Genomic DNA, 18,745 nt, shown 5'->3' on the forward strand with positions numbered 1-18,745 from the left:
TAAAAAATATCCACGACTTAAAATTTTTTTTTACATTTCTAAATTTTTGAGATTAAGATTGATTATTCATATTATTTGGATTCTTCAGACTACTGTTCTCATCTCGTGTTATTTTCATAACGTTTCAGTTGATGTAACCGACTTTCTGCAGGTGTTTCTTATCAAACTCTGGAATGTTTCTATCGAACTCTGGAATTTGGACGGAATTTCTAACAGAACGCCTTATTTACTTCACGGAGATAGCATGATCTTGTTCTGTCAGCCATGACTGGATAGAGGTCCTAAGTAATTCGCAATTGTATTTTTTTTGGTCACCCATACTGAGAATTGAACCTTTAGAAGGTCACTTTTACAATTAATTTTTCCAAGTACTGTAACCATTGTGCCATGAGTCCTTGTGCAAGGACCTGTAGCACAGTGGTTAGTGTACTTGCAAAAAAAATTAATTATAAAAGTGATATTCTCCTGAATGTTGAAGGCTCAATTACCAGTGTGGGCGACTGAAAAAATACAATTACGAATTGAACCTATTCAGTCCTGGCTGACAAAACAAGAGCATGCTACCATGGTGAAGTAAATAAAGAGTTCCATTCAAAATTCTGTTAAGATTCTCAGAGTTCAACAGAAACATTCCCCGAGTTTAACAAGATACATCTGAAGAAGATCAGAAGTTACATCAATCAAACCGTTGTGAAAATGATACTCAAGATGAGGATAGTAGTCCAAAGAATCCAAGTATATATATATATATATATATATATATAATTTGGAGAAATGTCCTAATCTCCAATAATGAATACAGAACTAAAATGAAAAAATAAAAAAATTCTTTCGTTAAAAATCAAAAATAGTTAAAATAACAGGGAGAAAGAAATAAATATTACCAAAGGCAATAAAGTTACTTTTCTATTAATTTAGATACTTTTTTTTGTTTGTTTTACAGTATTTAAAAGTATTTTAGGGATATTTAAGAAATTTATTTAAAAAGTAACACTTTAAACTACTTTTATAAACTCAAAAATCACATAGGTAGAAAAATAAATTTTATTGCCACCGAGAACATTTATTGTCTATTTGATTCTTTAAATGTTTTTTGAAAAATCGCCTACATATCTCATAAAAAGAAGAGGAAATAATTGGTCTTCAATAAAGAGTAAAGATATAATAAAGAGATTCTTGCCCAGAATTTCCTTACATTAAAAGAAAAATCTGTATAATATACATAACTGTAATGGAGAAAAATCACATATTGATCAAGTAATTTTATTTTTAACCGAGAAAATCAAATTTTATCAGTAAGAAAGGAGCGGCTATCTTTACTAACATATTGAAAATACTCTCAAGAAATGAGATAGAAGTCAACAATAGTTCAAACTTGCAAGATTTTTGTTGTAATGCCTACAAATTACCTTTAATCGCTTAAAAATGATTTTCTTTATAAAAAAAAAACCTAAAAACTAAAAAAAAAAACCCAAAAAAACAAAAACAAAAAAAAAACTATTTAATCAATTTCAATGAATTTTGGAATATATTTTTTGTTCCATCATAGGTAATTTCTTTATTTTTGTTTTTATAATATAGAAGGAATTCTGGACAAGAACCCTAAGAAATTCTTGGAAGAGGGAGAAAAAGAGACAGAAAAAGAAAAAGATTGAGAAAGAAAAAGAGAGTGGAGAAAAAGAATCTTAATCTCCAATATTCTTACATGCAAAAATATTTTATACAAAAAGGTAACAGTGACATTAGTTTAATAATTATAATACCAACCAACACCCTAAAAAAAAAAAAAAAAAAAAAAAAAAAAAAAAACTAAATTAAAAATACAAGGTTGTTGTTTAGAAATTAACTTAATTAAAAAAAAAGCAAAAGTTAAGAATCCTTATTCTGTACCTACCCGTCACAAAAGGAAAATGTCATATTCTAAAAATCATATTCATCAAATAGTTATTTTTTTAATGATCTTTTTTTGGGAATTAATAATAAATTACAGGCATTGCAAGGCTGATTTTGATAGCTTGAATTGAGTTGTTTCCCTTTATTAAAAAGGGCAGAATGAGGCACACCATCCTTGCTTCTTCATTAAATTTCATTTTCTTGCTAAGAAAAAAATATAAAAAACAGGACTATCAATTTTTGGAATATCACGTTTTTGTTCTGTAATGGGTATGTATATGGGAAATTTTTTCTGTGTTTTTGTCTTTTTTAAAATTAAGTTGAATTCTGGGCAAGAACCAAATAGAATACCTATCTGCCTATTCTACAAATAGATAGATGATAACATGTGAATCATGTATTAAGAGATATCCATAAACGATCCAGTATGCCAATAATTTCCTAAATGAAAGAACCAACACATCAAATAGAAACTAAACTTCAATTGGTTCACTCAATATTAAAAACAATTACTTTATTTCGATTCTTATTCAAAATTTCCCCTAATATTAAACAAAAACAAACGAAAATCTGTATGATGTACATACTCATGACGGAAAGAAAATATATGCCAAAAATGACATAAGTTAATCAAGTAGTTTTATTTTTAGATAAGAAAATCAAATCTTATGAGCATCCAAGAAATAACTAACTCGCCATTAATAAAAAAAAAAAAAAAAAAAAAAAATTCAAACAAAGGGAGATAACTCAATATTTCATAATTACTAGATTTATATCGTAATGCCTACGAATTCCCATTAATTACTTAAAAATGATTTTCTTTATAGAAATAAAACTACTTGATCAATTTATGATTTTTGGAATATATTTTCGTTTCATCATAGGTATGAATATCGAAGATTTTTGATTTATCTTTGCTTTTTTTTTTTTTTTTTTTTTTTAAATACAGGGGAAATTCTGGGCAAAAATCTTTATTTCTATTAAAACTATCACAATGGTACTGTGACCTCCCTCTTTTTATAATAATATTAACAATAATGAGAATGATAATGATGTTGATGATAGTGATGATAATGGGGGTGATGAAGATGATATGGTTTCCTCATTGAGTCTTAATGTTTCTGTTTTTGTCATGGGAGGCGAGGACTTTTCGAACTCCTACACACATTCTGTAGAACCAGAAGATATTAATCGAATCAAGCACCAGGCACGTGGCCACAAGGACGAACTGCATGTGGCCAAGACGGTTGAAGGCCTCTGTGCCGAAGATGCTGTACACCTTATACCAGTAGAGTGGCATGCAAGCCACCCGCACCACAAAGAAGACCACAGTCATCAAGATTCCATTTAAGATAAAAATGGAACTGTCCTTATGATATCCAAGAACATCCAGGAACCACCTGAGAAGAGAAAGAAAGAAATAAAACAATTTTTTTGAGAAAAAAAACAATATACCCCCCCCCCTCAAAAAAAAAAAAAAAAAAAAAAAAATTGAAAACATTTGGACTAGGGCTTCTTAAGCTTTCCTCTTCGACATATCTAGCTTCACTGCATCAGCGAACCCTTCAAAAAAAGAAGTTATATATACAGTAGCGTCCAAAACTAAGGGACAAAATTTAAAAACCTAATATTTGTTAAAAATAACTGAAAAGCTGGAATTTGGACAACTGGTAGTCGTTATCATCCATAATAACATACTAAAATTTGAATCATTTGCAAAGGATAGAAAAAGAATCATAACAATTATTTATTTTCAAAATAGGAACATCCAAAAGTAATGGACAAAATTGAGAAAAACAATGTAAACAATATACTATATTCAAATTTTTTGATTTCCTCTAAAGAATAAGTCTTACTTAGTCATTTGTAAACGTTGCATCAGCCGGCACCATGGCAAAACGCCAAAAACTTGATTACTCTGTGAGACAAGCTATTGTGAAGCTACACAAGGAAAAGCACACAATTAGAGATATTTCAGAGAAAGTGAAACGTTTCAAGAGTGTTGTAGGCAGGGTTGTTAAATCCTACAATGATACTGGCAAAATAGTGCTTTTAAAACTGGCAGACCCCGCAAAACTTTGGCAAGAGAAGATCAAATAATTCCATGTCATTAAAGGACCGTTTTAAGTTTTGCACAAAAATTAAAAAGGTTATGAATAGTACCTTATGTGTTAATGTATTAAAACAGACTGTTTCTAGATGACTGCAAGAAATAGGGCTGTTTAATCGAACCCCAGGAAGAAACCACTTGTTAGTTCAAAGAATAAGAGATTAGAGTTTGCAAACAGGTATCTAATTTGGACATATGGAAATTTGGCAAAAATATTTTTCAGTGATGTAAGCAAGTTTAATTTATTTTGAAATGATGGAAAAAGCAATGTAAAGAGACGTATTGGTGAAAGATTAAGTGCAAAGTGTACTAAGAAAACTGTCAAGTTTTGGAGCAGAAGCGTCATAGTATTTGGAATGTTTTCTAGCCAAGGTATAACGTCTCTTGTTCGGTTATAGACTCATATAAACGCGCAGATCTATAAAAACATTGTTCAAGATCACGTTGTGCTAATCATAGAGAATTCAGGTTTCGATACGGCTACTTTTATGCAAGATAATGCCCCATATGACAAGACAAAGGTGGTAATGAGTTATCTTAGCGAGCAAGATTTCGAAATTATGGATTGGCCACCGCAAAGTCCTGACTTAAATCCAATAAAAAAAATCTTTGGAAGACCTTAGGAGTGAAAGTTATGGAAAGAAATCCCACTAACACGGACGATTTGTGGGTGAAGCTTGAAGAAGAATGGTCTAAAATTAGTATCGAGGATTGGCAAGAACCGATTCGTTCTTGTAGTCGAAGATGTGCAGCTGTCATCGAGAGCAAAGGCTCATTTACGAAATATTGATTGTACATGCATTTTTATTGTTTTTTGGCTGTATATTTATAAAATCTGCAATTCTAAAAGTGGCCTGACAAGACATTTGGGAGTTCATAAAGTTGAAAGCCTACAAAGAGAACTTGAATTCCTACTAGATACTATCCTAGAAGGCCTCCCTGTACAGGGGTTTGTCAAGGCAACTTGGCATGAGGATATTTTTTCACTAAAATTAAACCCTGACTAAATATTCAAAATCACAAAGTATTCTCTGCCCAAATAACATCTCCTTCGAATGACTAATCCACATTGGCTTTGACGAGGAATTGTACACCTTCCCCAAATGATGTAACCCCAAGTAACAGCATGAAGCTGGATACTGCACCAGACTAGATGAATTCATGTTCCAGAATCCAGTAGTACACAAAAAAAAACCACAACATATTTAAATGGTCAATTGGGGAGAGGAGAATCATCTTCAACTTCTTTACCAATCAGTGCTTAACATGTAAAGAAGAACTTCGATGAAATACTCGAATATCTATGTATCTCATATAGAGATTAAGTGTTAGCTCTTAGGAAACGGACCCTTGATTTCCAAAAACTTTGACTCAAGTAAAATGAAATGAAAGTTGATACGCACGCACATTTACCAGAAAGAAAGTTTTCGTGTAGTATATGAACGTTCATGTAACACTAAAGCTGTGTTAAAGAGTCACAACTGCACAACAATTGTCTGAAGAGATGTCAAACTACTGAGTAGAAGAAGCAATCATGACATCTTAATAATTATAAAACTTTGTGGATTGTCCAGATATGGCTTGCTTGCTTGAATCTTGTAATCTATATACCTATAAAGTTGAGATTTTTTTTCTCATTCTGACATTGATATTAAAAGTCTACTTTTTCTATTTAAAATTTAGTAACAAACTTGTTATACTTATCATGAATATGCATACAACTTTATGAAGGTTAACTAATTTGCAGGTCTTTTTGAAAAACGAGCATTCTTTATTTTTTACTAGCTTGGGTGCGCGGTGTTGCCCGAGTGTTTGAAGGTGTGTGTTGAGCAAAAAAGTGGTAGTAGGTAGGCAGGTTCAAACCTGTACTGTGAAGGAGGAAAAGAACGTAGAAAATCATAGACGTAAGACAAAAACAACCTTAAAGGAGTCACCACTCATCAGGACCAAAAACCACCTGGGAATACAGGTTGATAAGATTACCATTTATCGGTGAACAACACATTGAAAGAATTAAAAACATCAATCACCAACAAAAGTATTACTGAATCACTTATTTTAGAATGTATTTTTTTGCGTTGTTTTCTGTTTGACAAATTATAGAATCACTCCTGTAGTTAAATGTTTAGTTACAAAATTTCTTCATAAAACATACTTTCCGGAGCAACGCTGTGACATGTGTCCCGTTTTTATATAAGAGAACCTAATAAAGAATTTAGCTTTAACAAAGCAAACCTATCAATAAATTAACAGCTCTAAATGGTTAAAAGGAGCAATTAATATATGAAATTAAAAAAAACTGAGGAATAGAAGTTACATAAAACTTTATATCGTTAGATCAATAAGAAGGGAAAAAGAAAAACAAAACCTCCATAGGACATGGCATTTTGAAGCTAAATGTGTCTCATCAAAAAAAGAGAAAAAACAAAAAAACAAAAACAATATTATAAAAAATCTATCCACCTATACTTACATCCTTCTTTAGATATATTTTTTTTTATTTTATATATTTTCTTTTATTTATACATTCTTCAATTCTAATCTTAAGTGTTCTTTTATTTATATAATGTATAGTACTGGCTTTTCTCCTCTTCCAATGAAAAGCATTTAGCTTTGAAATTGCCTAAAGAAGTTTTTTTTTCCTTTTATTCTCTTCCCTCCTTATTGCTCTGATGATATAATAAATTCCTATGTAACTCATTCCTCATCTTTTATTGAAAAAAAAAAAAATATATATATATATATATATATATATATATATATATGCAGCTACATTCCAAATTTCAAAGTTTTATTGATCTTATTTTTATTTCTTTCAAACAAAAAATTTCATATATTTTTTACAGCAGCTGTTTCGTTATATAGAATCAATCAGTTATTAGTATGTCAATACTGATAAATATTATCATAGGCTCTTCAGAAAACAGGAATTTATTTAGCTTAGAAAGAATAAACCAGGCACGTCATATATATATATATATATATATATCTATATATATATATCTATATATATATATCTATATATATATCTATATCTATCTATATCTATATCTATCTATATCTATCTATATCTATATATATATACATACACTAGCTGGTCGCCCGGTTGTACAACACGCTTAAACACATTTTTAATTTATGTAATTTTTAAATTTATTGCTTATGTATTATTATAGAATCATCCTCTATTAATTATTGTACTGGGGTATTAACACCTCTATATCCATGAGCAATATGGATTCATCTGGCTTATATAATGCCAGACATTTCTATTTTCAACCAGAGAGTACACTTGTAGTTTAACCACTTGAAGTAAACTTCAGAATTCTTTCACCTTATAATTGTGATCCCTTGAACCAGACAACAATTATTATATATAGGAATTGTTATAAAGGGAAATAACCGAAAAGCAAAGAATTATTCTCCCCTGGATCGGAAGAAAGGAAGACTTTTCAAGATGGCTGACACAGCATTTCATATAATCTGTTGCTCTAACTATTTACTATTTTTCTGTTTAAAAAAATAATTTGGTGTCAAAATGATGCCTTGTAATTCCCACATTTAACAACCAGTTATATTCCGTGACAACATAACAGGACTAATTTGCAAAAAATAAATTTCATTTCTCAAATTCCATCTGTTTAGAATATCACGTCAGCTGATATTTGGACTTGGCAATGAATGTCCTGGAAAAGTTACTTCTGAATTAGGTTTAGTTTTTAAATATGCAAACAAAGAAACGTTCTGTGTTGATTTTAAACGGTACCTCTTTCATCGTAAATTGAACTCATCAATAAGAAAAAATTAAAATTAAATGGTGAAGTAAAAACCCGGGCTTGAATAGAGGATCATTCGATTTTTAGTCGAATCCTCTACCACCGAGCTAAATGTCCAGATGCCAACAAATCTGTTTTTTTTTGTTTTTTTTAAAGTAGAAATGATTTGCTGAGACTTTATTATCTCCCTTGGCCGATGTAACGTAAAATATTCCCCTGTAAAAGTTCTTTCTTATCAATAAGAGAGAAAAGTATTTTTAAGATCAGATTTTTTTCGATTTTTGATACTTAATCAAATGAATTTCTCTGCAAAACATGTCTAAGAATACTGCCAGACATAAATTAGCTGTGTGTGAAATTTGCAAAAGATAAGCTCAGCAATTTTGTAAATCTATGAGGAAAGAACTCAGACACAAAGTGACTTTTATATAAAAGTGTAGATATAAGTATCTATTTGTAAAAATAGAGTATACTTACAATGAACGCTGCCACGGAATGTGAACATCACATGACAAAATTGAATTTTTTATATTTTTTTAATAGAAACAGCCTTTGTTTTCCGTTTTACTTACCTTTGATTAACTAAAGGTGTGGAAAATTCAGCCACAAGACGATAATTTGCAAAGTATGGCAGGACACCAAAATTCTACAAGTAAAAAGTTGAAGAAATCTTTAAAGGTAAAAAAATAAGATGAAAACAAATGCTTTGTCATTTTGTCTGCAAATCAAAAAGCTTTAAATATTTCAGCTCAATTTAGATATTTTAAATTTGATATTAAAATTAGTATAAGATATTCCTTCGACTGACGTAAGTCAAAAAAAAAAAAAAAAAAAAAAAAATATATATATATATATATATATGATGCATACTACCTGTCTCGATCAATTTATTCTAACCAGCTTCAGTTTTCAAAAAGGTATAATATTAATCTCTTAAACAAGTGTTCTCATGTAAAAATTTGCAAACATCTCACATGTCATCGATTTTTGACTTAGTGTTGATCTTTGTGCATCAGGATATCACATCCTTCACCAGTGACAGGAATAGTAGCAATATGGTAATGTCAAAGTTACTTGACTTTGGTGAAAATCCAGGAGGAATCATGATCAGGATCTGTCATCCTCTGGTCATTTTGCTTCTACATGTGGCTAACAAGGAATATGTAAGGAAGGGAACCACTAATTCACAAAATGAGGATAACAATGTTGCACCTTTGTGTGTGTGTGCAACCACAATTTTTTTTTATATATTCTGAGCCAATCTTCCCCGACTTTGTATGCAACTGCTGCTCTTTGCTGCAATTTTGCATATCTAATGAAGAGCTTTAGCCAACAAGAAGGACTTCATGCAAATTAGACAATCCTGGGACGTAATTCTGTGTAGGCTCTCTGCAGAAATCAGATCCATTTTGCCTCATCATAGATGCTAACAACAGCAGCGGCATGGAGCTGACGGTGGCTAAGTGGTTAACAACATGGACTGACAACCTGGATGTGCCAAGTTTGAATCCAATTTGTTCCACAGAAACACTCACTTAGGAACTCGACAATCTTCACATGGTCCCTCCCATCAGTACCTGATATCTTTCTAGAAACAATTCTAACCAGAAAGATATTGTGGAAACGAATGCCAACGATCATCTGAGTCATTCGAAATGAGTGAATGATGCTCAACAACTGCAGTAGCCTTATGGTTCAAAGTTATTTTCATTTTTTAGTTGAATATCAAGTTTTATGTATTTCTAGAGCATGCCATTTGATGTATCAACTGCTAATTCTCTCTGGTGATGATCTGTAAGTACAGTGATTCTCTTCAGACAAATCAATGGTCGAGCTGGAGATCACTGCTTCATTCTGACTGGCAGGACATATAAACAGCCAGATTAACTTTTGAATGGCAATGTCATTTAAATTTGCAAGTTTTTATCAACTTATATGAATGGTTCTCAGCCTTTTTTTCACCAAGGTCTTTTATACTACAAAGCTAAGATTAACTTACTAAAAAAAGTACATCCTGAATAGTATATGATATACAAAATTTATGCTCATATAGTATTGGCCGCAAGTGAAAATTTCTGATGTGAAATCAGTTTTCTTTTCTATCCTCATTCAGTTGTGCAGAAATCATGGATCTAGGAAGAGTATTCATTGAAAATAATGAAAAGAAACATACAAGTGTTATAACCCCCCCCCAAAGCAGCAAATTTGAAAAACATTGAATGCAATGGAAAATAATTGTTGAACATTGTCAATTAAACTATTGCTTATGTGTTCTTGTCGTTCATGGAAAAGCAATCATCCTATTTCTGTAAATTGATCAAGTAGTTTTATTTTAAATTAACAAAATCAAATTTACGAGTAACAAAAGAGCGACAGTCTTGTCTGCTATTCTGAACCCCCCCCTCCCAAAAAAGAATAAAGGGAGATAACAATAATTCAAACTTGCGAGATTTATGCTGTTATTTTTCATCACTTTTCAGTAATCAGCATAGCAGACAAACTTCAAATAGGCAAATCCAGTCCATTGTGAATCTGAAACACTTGTGAATTGTTTCAAATACTAGCAGAGCTACCCAACCTTGCCCAGGACAAAAGTATAACATATTCCTATTAAAACTTATTTCTCTACTACTTTCTTTCCTTTTCCCTTCTCCACCCAGCCCATTCCATGCACAAACGACTTCCTTTTATAGAATTCCTAAAGAATGAGTTGGCATAAGGGAATTAACTTCTTGATTAAAAAAAAGCCAGAGTTATTTCCCTTTCATTAGTATATAATCTGGATGGAAAACCAACCCTGTCCCTATACTAAATCTGTGCGCCGTTTAAGGTTAAAAAATGAAATATTTTTTTTCTAATTTTAGATATTATTCATCTGGATCAATGCCAATCAAAAAAAATACCACCTTTGTGGGTATTTGTTTTGTCGTTTTAGCTAGACATACAAACGTAAACACAGAACTGCACCTGACATTATAGATTAGTTACATTGCTGAGAAAGTTGGTATAATTTTGGGGAGTATAGTTCGAGTTGAAAATTAATTATTTGTTAAAAGAAACCTTCCTTGAATATAAACCAACTGAACTAAAAGTGATTTGGGTAAAGATATAACTTCTTGTCAAGAAATCCCCCTTTATGAAAAAATAAAATTAAAATTAAAAATCTGTATGATGTACATACCCGTGACAAAACAAAAATTTTGTAATAAAATCATAAATTGATCAAGTAGTTTTATTTTAAAATAATAAAATTAAATTTTATGAGTAACCAAAGAACAGCTGTCTTGTCTGCCATTTTGGAAACACCAAGTAAAGGGACTCAATAATTCAAACTTGCAAGATTTATACTGTAATGCCTACAAATTCCCATTAATCGATTAAAAATGGTTTTCATTATAAAAACAAATCTACTTCATCAATTTACATCATTTCTGGAATATAACATTTTATCACTGGTATTAGTGGCTGAATTCTTAAAATCGGATAACTTCAGAAAATATTAGATGTTAATCATGCATATACAGATCTGAGCAATGCCGGGTACTCTAGTCCAATTGCTGACCTAATGGCGTAAACCAATTGAAACAAAGTTTATTCAATTTCACATGTAAACAAAGAAACCAACCCACATTTTGACCTCTTATGTCAATACCCAAACAGACAATGGGAAGCACAAAAAAAAAAAAAAAAGAAAAAGAAAAAAAAAGACGGACAGACAATGAAGCTAGATGTGTGACATTTTCTTAGCAGCCATCACGGCTATACAAACACCCCCACCCACATATTCATTCTCGCTCCATCTTTTCACTCCTGTAAGCCATAGTTGTTTTAATTAACTAGTGTATTGTTATTTGAATCCGAGCATATTTCAACAAGCAAGTATACATAATTCGCAAGTACGAAAACACACTAAGCAAATTATACATACATCCTATGCACATGCAACAAAATAACAGACTCATTTGGTACTGCTATGTAGACTGACATCACGAGTATATACATCATACAGATTTTTATTTTATTTTTATTAATATAAAGTAAATTCTGGACAAGAACCAATATAACTACTAAAACATTGATAAATGTTACTGTTGGTGTCACCTTTACCAAATATACATTTATTCAAGAGGAGATAATTATAAGTAAGAAAGACGATTCATTAGATAAGACTCCCTGCATGTGAAAATAAAAATTTATTGAAACGTTCCTGAGAAGAACAGTGAAAACCAATATCTGCTCACTTATTGGCAAAAATCATTGTTATTTTTATTATTTGGAGTCTTTGAATCGATCTAACCTCCAACCTTCTTCAGGTATATCTTGTTGAACTCTGGAATCTGTACAGAATTTTGGATGAAACCCTTTACTTAATCCATGGGGGCAGCATACTCTTGTTCTGTCAGCCGTGACAGGGTAAAAGTTCAAAATAATTTGCAATTATATTTTGAGTTTTGCCTGCACTTAGAATCAAGTTTTCAACCTCCATAAGAGTGTAACTTACAACTAAATTCTACCAAATTACACTCCTCTCAAGGTTGAAGGTTCAAGCTTCAGTGCGGGCAACAGCTAAAATACAATTGCTTACGATTTCTACACAGTCATGACTGATAGGATGAGAGCATTGAAATTTCACGCAGATGCCAGAATTCGACAGAAAGATATACCTGAAGAAGGTTCGACTGAAATGTGAAAACACTCAGAATGGGAAGGGTAGCCCGAAAAAACAATCCTCATCGAAAAAAAAAGATTTAGAATAAAATTGTAATTTTTAGCTGTAAAAACACAAAGCCATGTCGCAGATCTTTTGAACTTTTCCATAATTGAGTCAAATACAATTTTCAGTTGTTAAAGCGCGCTTGCAGGTTCAAAATATGAATTCGTCCCTTGAGCAATGTTGGATAGTTCTGTTAGTACAATTGTAACAGAAAGTGAACGTGCGTGTGGCAGCTGTATGCAAATGACAGAGCCGTGTACAAGGCAACGTCACAGCAAGGAGAAATGGAAAAAAAGATTATAAAAAAAAAAAACAAAAAAAAAAAAACAAACAAAAAACGTGCGCAGACCGATGATCACATTAGAGACCTGTGGGTGACATCACAGGCAAGATGAGAAGTCACGTATGGCTGGAAAAGGATGAATAAAGGTCTTTTGATAAAAAGACCTGGAACAGTAAGTTGAATTCATTTCCTTGTCCTTTATGTTCCTTCCTATGTGTTAACATTTAATGAGAACGTTGCAGAATATAAGGAAGAGCAGAAGTTGGATAGATGCACATTAGAAATATTACTTAAGTGGAATTCATTATTGAGATGAGTATTATTATATTAATTTATTTTTTGTGAACTACTATCCTCTTTTTTTTCTAGTTGTTTCACAACGCTTCGGCCAACTATTCCTCTGGTCTTCGTCAGGTGGTTCCTATCCCGTCACGGTTACCACCTGACGAAGACCAGAGGAATAGTTGGCTGAAACAGCGAACAACTACTAAAAAGAGGATAATAGTCCGCAACAAATAAATTAACACATTGAAAATGTGGATTATTCAGACTACTGTGTTCATCTTCTCACAATGCTTTAACACCTGTAACCTTCGACATTCTTCAGGTGTATCTGGTCAAACTTGGAAAATGGTATGGAATTTTGAACAGAAGCCTTTATTTAATCCACACATATAACTTGCTATCATTTCATCAGCCACAACTGGGTAGAAGTCTTAAATAATTTGTAATTGTAGTCATAGTATAACAAAAAAAAAAAAAATGGTAGCACAATGGATAAAAGTTCTAAGTAATAATCAATTCGAAGTGACTCTTCTGGAGGTTGAAGATTTAATCCTCAGTATAGGTGATACTAAAAATACAAGAAGGTCAGAGGTTACGTTGGTCAAAACATGAGAATAACAACGTATATTAAAACAATAGTCCAAATACAAATTATCAATTCTTTTTTGAAACAATGTTTGGAATGCTCAGATGATATGGGTCAGCATAATTAAAGATGTATCGAACGCTTTGGAAATGATATCCCGGATTGATATGAGAATCAGGTTTCCCTGCCTTTGAAGGAATAGTTCATACTTACCATTACATATACGTAAGCATATATGGATGCCCCATGATGAAAAAAGTAAAACACTTCTCCAATGTTTCGGTAATGGACTGTCATGATGATGAGATCTTAAAAATGAAAAAAAAAAAAAAAAAAATATGAAAATGAAAAACGTGAAAATGAAAAACGCATGAAAAAGGAGTATGAAAAGCGGCAAAAGGAGTATGAAAAGCGGCAAAAGGAGTATGAAAAACGTGAAAAAGAGTATGAAAAAACGTGAAAAGGAGTATGAAAAAACGTGAAAAGGAGTATGAAAAAACGTGAAAAGGAGTATGAAAAAACGTGAAAAGGAGTATGAAAAAACGTGAAAAGGAGTATGAAAAAACGTGAAAAGGAGTATGAAAAAACGTGAAAAGGAGTATGAAAAAACGTGAAAAGGAGTATGAAAAAACGTGAAAAGGAGTATGAAAAAACGTGAAAAGGAGTATGAAAAAACGTGAAAAGGAGTATGAAAAAACGTGAAAAGGAGTATGAAAAAACGTGAAAAGGAGTATGAAAAAACGTGAAAAGGAGTATGAAAAAACGTGAAAAGGAGTATGAAAAAACGTGAAAAGGAGTATGAAAAAACGTGAAAAGGAGTATGAAAAAACGTGAAAAAGAGTATGAAAAAACGTGAAAAAGAGTATGAAAAAACGTGAAAAAGAGTATGAAAAAACGTGAAAAAGAGTATGAAAAACGTGAAAAAGAGTATGAAAAAACGTGAAAAAGAGTATGAAAAAACGTGAAAAAGAGTATGAAAAAACGTGAAAAAGAGTATGAAAAAGCGGCAAAAGGAGTATGAAAAAACGTGAAAAAGAGTATGAAAAAGCGGCAAAAGGAGTATGAAAAGCGGCAAAAGGAGTATGAAAAGCGGCAAAAGGAGTATGAAAAGCGGCAAAAGGAGTATGAAAAAACGTAAAAACGAGTATGAAGAAACGTAAAAAGGAGTATGAAAAAACGTGAAAAGGAGTATAAAAAAACGTGAAAAGGAGTATGAAAAACGTGAAAAGGAGTATGAAAAACGTGAAAAGGAGTATGAAAAACGTGAAAATGAAAAAAACGTGAAAAAGAGTATGAGAAAACGTGAAAAGCAGTATGAAAAAATGTGAAAAGGAGTATAAAAAATGTGAAAAGGAGTATAAAAAATGTGAAAAGGAGTATAAAAAATGTGAAAAGGAGTATAAAAAATGTGAAAAGGAGTATAAAAAATGTGAAAAGGAGTATAAAAAATGTGAAAATGAAAAAAACGTGAAAAAGAGTATGAGAAAACGTGAAAAGCAGTATGAAAAAATGTGAAAAGGAGTATAAAAAATGTGAACAGGAGTATAAAAAACGTGAAAATGAAACAAAAGAAACAAAAAAACAAACAAATGAAAAAAAAAAAAAAAAAACATTGAAAGAAAAGATGGCACATTTTTTATTTTGTACAAAATGTACTCTTCTTATTAGAAAAAAAAATAGGATTACCATAAAGTTTAAGTATCCTTAATTCTTAGAATTTCACATGATAATCTAATTTAAGTTGATGCTACTACTGAAAGCAGACAAAAGATCAATACGAAGTAGATTTTTTCAAAGGTAAAAGAAAAAAAAGAAAAAGAAAAAAAAAAGACATGTTAAAGTTTGAAGACAAACAATACAGTTCACACATACTTACATTTGATATCAGCTTTAGATCTACATACAATGAACTGAAATTTTAAGTAAATCTGTTTTTAATGCCATTTCAGTATGGCTAATGGTCTGAGCAGTCTAATGATCAATTTCGGAGAATATACAGTGTTTGAACTTCAGGATCAATTAAATCAATTTTGCTTTTAATCTGCAATTTTATCAATCTCAAGACATTTCATCCTTTCCTCTTGATTTTTGCAAATTTCCACATCATATTTCTCCTTTTCTGCTTATGGCCATTTATTTAGAAGTTAGTGAGTTGATTTGACTAAAATTTTGTATGGCCCTTTGTCATGAGAAGGTGCAGCGAATTAAGTATTATGGTATGCATTTGATGCATAGTTAGGAATTAATAAGGATTGGTCACTACAATACCACATTTACTCTAGAAGTTTTCTTGGAAACTACAGAGCTGATCTGGCTGAAATTTTGTATTGACCTTTATGATAAAATGCAGTGAATTAAGTATTATGATATTCGTTTGATGCACATTAATAGGATAAACAGATAAGTATTTAATACAAACAAATTTAACCACATTCAACCATCAAGTTGGCATAAAGCACACATTCGAAGTCGACAGGCTATAAAATTGGCTTGTTTTTAATGGCTAAAAATTCTACTTTTTATCCAATATACTAAAATATACAGCTGATATAAATTAAGCTTTTTATGCATAAAAAGATATATTAATGATTTTTAAAACATCAGTACGCAATTTTTGTTATTTTTCTATTTCATGTATATAATATGCACATAACATTATAAAGTAATATAATACATTGTGTACATATATTTCACATATTTACAACTACTAAGCTCTACTCAAAGACTGAACATTGTTGAAGTATGAAAATATCTTTATGGCAAGTAAGCTACCCACCCATTAATGGGTAATTTCCGAAGGCACTACACAGTAACATTCAGGTTTCATTTCCAAAAGGAAATCAAGCATTTGGCTTGATTTTTTCCAGGATTGAAACAAACATCTGTGTAGCTTACTTGCTATAAATATATTTTTATACTACTACATGTGTGCACGCGAGTTCCGCATAATCTTATAACGCTAGAAATTAGACAAAAAAATCTAAAATTATGTTTAGAAAATATGAATTCAACGTTATTTTTTTCCAATGGGGGGTGGTGTTAGTTACTTCCCTTAGTTATATATTAATGTGAGTTATCTCCCTTAGCATTTTTTTTAACATCCAAGGCACTGCTAAAAGTCACCAGAATTATTCACCCCCCTCCCCATATGTAAAACTATGTAACTTTATCATAAATTAATATTATCAATATAACTTCTGTACCATTTAAAAGAAGTAGAGGGCGGCAGTACTAGGGGTCTATCTTCAAAAACCATTTGCACCTAGCTTAATCTCTTCATTAGGATGATAATAGATAGAGAAAAAAGAATTTTTGAAAAAAAGTCATTTTTAGCATGTGGGGGGCTTTTTTTACGATAGTGCCCCCCCCCCCGGGGCCCCAAAAAATTTACATTATGCAAAATTGCATGCACCTAAACGTCCTAAATGGATACAAATTGGTATAGATAGTTGAGACTGATGATTTCTAGCCATTTTTGAGGCATTTTTGGGTTTATAGGATGAAAAGAAAATGAAAAATGAGCCGAAATTTGCTCAAAATTACCCGAAATCTTAAAAAATCAGCTATTTGGCTACTATGTTACTCCTAAAACGTCCGAAATGACTATGAATGGACTTAGTTGGCTAAAACTTACATTACCCCATAATTTTGAGGCATTTTTGGGTTCCTAGGATAAAAAGAAGGGCCAAAATGAGCCGAAATTTGCCCAAAATTACCCGAAACTTAAAAAATCAGCTATTTTGCTACTACTACGGGGGGGGGGGGGGGGGCACTATTATAAAAAAAGCCCCCCCACATGCCAAAAATGACTTTTTTTTCGAAAATTATTTTTTTCTCTATTATCATCCTAATGAAGAGATTAAGCTAGGTGCAAATGGTTTTTGAAGATAGACCCCTAGTACTGTCGCCCTCTAAAAGAAGGGCAAAATAGACTAGTAATAATTCAAAAATATTTTTTTCATCGTACGAAAATAATGAAATTGCCATACGCAAATCGTGTTTACACAATTGGCGCTTTAAAATAACGTTTTCATGTAGTAAGCAACGTGAAAACATACCAGTGTTTAAATCTAGCAAAAATCAACTAATGGTCAGATTTTCGCGAAATTTTCGATACGTATCCATTTTAGAATGACATTACATATAAAATGCAGTTTCCGTAAAATACATGAGGGGAACTATTTTTTTAGTGCATGCCCCCCTCCCACCATATTTATTTTTTCGAAATTTGAACAAAATATATTTAAATCTATCGAAATTTCTATTTATTATGAAACAAGAGTTCAAATAAGTAAAACATTCATTTTTATTTTATTTAAATACACGTATTGAAGTTGCAATTAAAATAAATATATAAATTTAATGTTTTTTTTTTTTTTTTAAATAGCGTTTTTTCTAATTAATATATACTATAATCAATCAGTTGAATTACCAAGAAAAAGAAACTTCCTAAAATTAATTTTTAAAAGATTAAAACGATCATTCAATCTATGTTGTAACGGAACATTATTTCAAAATGTTCCATTACAGATTTTTAAATTGTATTAAAATTTTTTTTTAAATATTAAGTTTTAACAAGTGTTCAACTGAGCTTCAATCTATGGTCCCCCCTCGCCAAACTTTCACAAGAAACACTCGTCTAGCTGTGAACACTATCAATAATTTCCCCACTCTTTATCTGTGCCTAAACCTAAACGTAGATTCCATGAACAAAGCTTCTTTCTTAGAACTGCACGCCTGTGGAATTGTCTTCCGTTTTCCTGCTTTCCGGCTGACTACAATATGGTTGTGTTCAAGTCTAAAGTAAATAAGTTCTTGATGAGCCGTTCCATATAAGTTATTAAATTTACCAAATTTTCATTACTAATGATTACTATATTGACCAATTTCTACTGTACACTCTTTAACCCTTATCCTTGAGTGGCCTCTGGGCCTTGATAATGTGGTGATGCCTTTTGTAAAAAAAAAAACATAATAAGCATGGCTCTTGTCAGCTATTTTATCGCCAGATTAAAAACGATTTGAAAATATTGCACAAATATTAAGCATTTTGTAGCCCCTCCACTTCATATTTTGTTTGTCTCTTTTTCCGAACAAA

At 31.4% G+C, this 18,745-nt stretch overlaps 1 protein-coding gene across 2 annotated transcripts in view; it reads right to left on the minus strand.

Annotated features, from left to right (window-relative positions):
- Positions 1 to 2,848: 2,848 nt before the first annotated feature.
- The window catches only part of LOC145296762 (TLC domain-containing protein 4-B-like), a 129,270-nt gene continuing 113,373 nt past the window's right edge, over positions 2,849 to 18,745 (minus strand). For both annotated transcript variants that reach the window (XM_080142813.1, XM_080142814.1), the window contains exons 5-7: positions 13,861 to 13,955; positions 8,352 to 8,425; positions 2,849 to 3,293 (exon numbers count right to left, since the gene is read on the minus strand). In XM_080142813.1, the coding sequence (XP_079998939.1) occupies positions 2,996 to 3,293; positions 8,352 to 8,425; positions 13,861 to 13,955 (467 nt within the window). In that variant the 3' untranslated portion in view covers positions 2,849 to 2,995. The remainder of the gene's footprint in view (positions 3,294 to 8,351; positions 8,426 to 13,860; positions 13,956 to 18,745) is intronic.

This window comes from Euprymna scolopes, chromosome 17 (assembly GCF_053919585.1).
Source record: "Euprymna scolopes isolate OS-2025 chromosome 17, ASM5391958v1, whole genome shotgun sequence".
NCBI classification, from domain to species: Eukaryota; Metazoa; Mollusca; class Cephalopoda; order Sepiida; family Sepiolidae; genus Euprymna; species Euprymna scolopes.